Raw genomic sequence first — 4,713 nt, 5'->3', positions numbered from 1 at the left:
CATGAGCGGAAAAAAAACTCGTCGAGCCTTGGGATCTTATTACAGATTGGTTTCATCTCTAAGCTGAGCACATGCATTTTCTATGGAGCTGGGTCTGAAATAGCAATGTTATTAAGTCGTGTAAAGCATTAGTTTACATACTATTCTCCGTGATTTTGGACAGGAGGTGGCGCCTCCCTTGTACTCAAAGAGGAATCGCCTCTGGTGTGTGTGTGTGTGTGTGTGTGTGTGTGTGTGTGTGTGTGTGTGTGTGTGTGTGTGTGTGTGTGTGTGTGTGTGTGTGTCAGTTAGCCTACACAAACACATTCAGGGCTACATCTTCATTAGATTGTACATACATTTATTACATAGATATACAGATCTTTTTTCCCAACTAATAATTGCACACACCAACATTCAGAAAAGTAACTAATATTTTATATAATCTCACTTTTTACATGAAACGTAATCAAAATACGCCCCCCCCCACACACACACACACACACAAACAATGTTGACAGAGTATTATATCATAATATGAGTCATCCTAATGTATTGGAGCAAAGACCACACCTAAACATAAACAGACCTGTGGTAGTAATGTGTTAAATTCCTGTTCCCACCCTCCAGTAAGTAATGTATAATATAGTATTTCCAGTCTATACTTTTAGATATGTTTTCTAACCATGAACTTTAATATACCTATATCATGGGTCACACCGATGATCAGATATCAGTATTCACATTGATTAACCAATGGAATACAGTGACGTATTCCACCAAATTATTATCAATCTAAAAATGCAAGACATGTCTGTCTGTGTCTCCTCCTGTATGTCTGGCTGTCTGTGTCACGCACAACTTCCGCACCACTCCACCAAATGATCTCCATTTTGGAGGGTAACTTACCAGTGGTATGACAGAGTACTACGTATCGAGGCGTTGGGGCATAAAATATTGAATTTTCATCGCCTTTTGCCGCTAGGTTCATAGCCATGGAATTCTCAGCATAGCCATGAAATCAACAGTGCACGAGATAGATCTCTTACAAAACCCAACATTCCATAATGAAGTCCACTGAGCGTCACAGACAAATATGGCTTCATTTACTTGTATCTCTTTAGTATAATGGGTGTTTAGTATTGCCTATTCATTTTGTTCTTCTTATCGCTGGTAGCACCCGTGTGACCACAATATTTCAATAAAAAAGTTTCGCTATTCGAGTTCACATGTGCTAGCGAGGTGCATCTTCCCAACCAGGGTTAATAAAAAACGGACAAGAGGGTTGTATGATTATAATCAGGGTCAAGCGCAGAGAATAGCCAATGAAAGGCCCAGGCAGAGCCGGCCAAATCAACAGTTGAGAGCCCAAGTTTCTTGAATCCATTCTGTGATTTGGATAGAGCATCCCGAACCAAGTGAGTAAGAGGGTGTACGTGGTACTCTTCTAATGGCATGGGATCGTCTAACGCGAATCATGCGCACCTACAATTGTGAGAGAGAGAGAGAGAGATAGAGAGAGCGGTCGTCCAGATGATAGTTACTTTCATGTATTTTTAGGAAGACCATTGGAGCAAGGAAGGCTCCAAAATTTCCCAGTTCTATTTTTTTTTCATTATTTTGTGTAGTACAGAAACATAACATGGGCAATTAGTCCCTACGAGCTCTGCATTAGTATTTACAAAATACTGTTTCTCATATTTCCTCTTACTCAAGTGTGTGTGTCCTGTGGCAACTGATCCACGTGGTCATTGGCGATGTTAAGGATGCGTGTGAGAGCAGACAGCAGCAGCACGTCAATGTCGTTATCCAGATCAATCTCCTCGTGGTAGTTCTTCACCGGGAAGATGAAGTTCATGGGGACACCCAGACGATTACTGCACACCTCCATCTAAATAGTAAATGGTAAATTGTCTACAACTCAAAATAATATCCTTAAAGGTGCACTGTATAATATTTTTAGTTTAGTTTATTTCCAGAATCTGCCCATTCACAAATGTTACCTTTTTCATGAATACTACTACAACCACCACCAAATTCCAAGTATTCATTATGACTGCACTATTGCACATTTCATACATGAAACATGACATGCTCTTAACAAAAAATGCCATTCATAATCATAGTACCAGAGATTATCTAAGTATAGAGATATGCCAACATAATAGGTTTCTATGGGCACCTAATGTGACCAGGTTCCGGTCTGCCTAAAGGGGCGTGTCATAATGCTCCTAGCATTGAATAGAACAGTCCTCAGGTCTGCCTAGGTCTGCCTAAAGGGGGATTCCCCCCCCCAATAATAGAACCCGGAAACAATGGGCCAATGGAACCTCTCTCTCTCTACTCTCTCTGATGGTACCGTACGTGTTAAACAATTTGATTGGAGTTAAGTATACCACCTGTTTTATTCCTATGAACACTCACTCACATCCACACATGTGGTAGAGGCTGCAAGGTACCAAGTTGCCACCAGGAGAGATCTGGGGTTTACACTACATTTGCACATTTACACTTCATCAGTTAAAGGAAAATGACTCACCTGTGCTTTGATCTTCTTGCTTTTGTAGACCGATTGGATGTCTTTCTTCACCTCCTCACTGCAATTGTCCACCTTTGTTAGCAATGCAACCTGTGGGATTTCTTTCAGAAAATATAACACACTTATTAGCAATATAACCAGGGGCATAGTAGCAAATTGTGGGCCCTATGTATAATCAGCTCCAAAGGAGTGTTGAAATTCGTACTCTTGTGCTTATCAAATACACTGTCAAAGAATCGTCTAGTAGCGGAAGACATTTCAGGCTCGTACTTTTTCTGGGATCCATGTGATGTCAGGTGAATGCCCCTTTAGGAGACCTTCAGTGCTGTAGATGGCGGTAACGCACATCATAAACAAGCTGCCACCAAACGCCACAAGCTGCCACCAAACACCACAAGAAGAGTATAAGAAGGCGGGGACAACACCCCCTTTGGAGACCAAACTCTTGAGCATACTCCTTTGCATTGGGCAGAGTTTTAATTATCTTTCTCTACTAGACGATTCTTTGACTAAGTCATTTACAATTGAAGTTTCCTGTTATTTGAACATACTTACTCATCTCAGTGGCCTTGCATCTAACGTGTCGCATCTTCTCAAATATGTCCTGATCAATCATTTTTGCGCTTGTGGCTGGTATGATACTCACTAGGCAGTGGATCTGATCATCGAGCGTGGGAGAATGGTTAAAGCCTGCGTCCTTCTCCGAACATGATTCATCTTTGTCGAGCTATTCAGAGATACACAAAGAGATTACTTTATATTACAGAATTATGCTAGCAACATTGCACTGAAATGGTTTTAACCCATTGATGCTGGATGCTGGCAGCTGTGGCCTAATGGAAGTGGTCCTAAGATCAGAGGGTTGCAGATTCGAATCCCACCCTTACCTCTCCATGCACCTCAATCCACGGCTGAAGTGCCCTTGAGCAAGACACCTAAACCCACATTGCTCCAGGGACTGTAACCTATACCCTGTAAATAATTGGAAGTCCCCAATGTAATACATTGTAAGGTAATGCAATGTAATGTAATGCATGGTGCATAGAGCAAAATTGAACCTTTTCAGCTCCAGCCCCAGCATTCCAACACCTACAACACTTAGTTTCAACGGAGTACTGAGTATGTTAATGTGATTGATTGATTGATTGATTGATTGATTGATTGATTGTTATTGATTGATTGATTGTTATCTGATACTCATGTCCAAAATGACAAAGGATTTGATACATGGAGAAGCTGTGGTGTCGGACATTAAAACTATACAGTACAGTCGATGACAGTGTAGGGCACCTGTTAAATATTCACTTGTTGGAATGGAGAACAAAGAGTCTACATCATTTCATGTCTTACCATATATCCATCTTTTATGAAGCCCTTTAGGCTCTTGGTTAGATCTTGGCGTTGCATGCCCTCATTACCTCCTTCTAGACCCATTGAGTCACTGATTGTGAAGGGCAGGTAGGCTCCATATCTACCATCTTTTATTCTGTGGGATTGGTACTAAAAATGGACAACACAAGTCACTCAATACGATTGCAACATGCTTTGAAAAATAAAAAAAATCACATTTATCCTATGCAATGTTAATTACATTTGTAATTAGATAAAATATTAGGATAAAATCACACTGGACCTTTAAATGTGTAATGTGTCACCCTATCAAAAAAACAACGGGCAGAAAGTGTGTGTGTGTGTGTGTGTGTGTGTGTGTGTGTGTGTGTGTGTGTGTGTGTGTGTGTGCGTGCGTGTGTGCATCTTACCATCTTCGTGAAGCTATGGGCTGAAGTATTGTCGCATATAGCTCCACTTGTCATGCGATTCTGGAAGATGCTGTTTATGGAGTTTGTGAAGCTGGACTTGCCTGTTATGTAGATAATATTTGCATATCATTACATACACTATATTGCCAACATGATTTGCTAGCCGGCCTTCACTCACACAGGAACTTAAATGCCATCCCTTTCCTGACCCATAGGGTACAATCAGGGGCGGATTAATAAATTATGCTCCCCTGGGCCAGACACGGTCTTGGTCCCCCCCCCCCCCCCCCCCCCCCCCCCACCAAAATAAAATAAATAAATAAATAAATAAAAATAAAAAATAAATAAATAAACGTCAACCTTGACCCTGCTAATCAGACATGCTAAGAGAACTACACACAGTACTCACAGCTAGCAGGTCATTGGACACTACGA

General features: G+C 41.1%; 1 protein-coding gene across 1 annotated transcript; it reads right to left on the bottom strand.

Annotated features, from left to right (window-relative positions):
• Positions 1-1,489: 1,489 nt before the first annotated feature.
• LOC134442505 (interferon-induced protein 44-like) lies at positions 1,490-4,376 on the bottom strand. The gene is made up of 5 exons (XM_063192647.1): positions 4,279-4,376; positions 3,869-4,018; positions 3,074-3,245; positions 2,519-2,619; positions 1,490-1,870 (listed from the first exon to the last, which is right to left on the bottom strand). Exons 1-5 carry the CDS (start codon positions 4,330-4,332, stop codon positions 1,691-1,693), a joined length of 657 nt encoding a protein of 218 aa, XP_063048717.1. The 5' UTR covers positions 4,333-4,376; the 3' UTR covers positions 1,490-1,690.
• Positions 4,377-4,713: the final 337 nt, after the last annotated feature.

This window comes from Engraulis encrasicolus, unplaced genomic scaffold (assembly GCF_034702125.1).
Source record: "Engraulis encrasicolus isolate BLACKSEA-1 unplaced genomic scaffold, IST_EnEncr_1.0 scaffold_174_np1212, whole genome shotgun sequence".
Lineage (NCBI taxonomy): Eukaryota > Metazoa > Chordata > Actinopteri > Clupeiformes > Engraulidae > Engraulis > Engraulis encrasicolus.
This window is presented reverse-complemented; position numbering and strand designations above follow the sequence as displayed.

Excerpts from the sequence above, each read along its gene's own strand:
- LOC134442505 (XM_063192647.1), bottom strand. The coding sequence starts at position 4,332 with ATGACAAGTGGAGCTATATGCGACAATACTTCAGCCCATAGCTTCACG. Across the intron at positions 3,246-3,868 it reads TCATAAAAGATGGATATATG|CTCGACAAAGATGAATCATG; the intron begins GTAAGACATGAA and ends ATCTCTGAATAG. Across the intron at positions 1,871-2,518 it reads GCAAGAAGATCAAAGCACAG|ATGGAGGTGTGCAGTAATCG; the intron begins GTGAGTCATTTT and ends TTTACTATTTAG.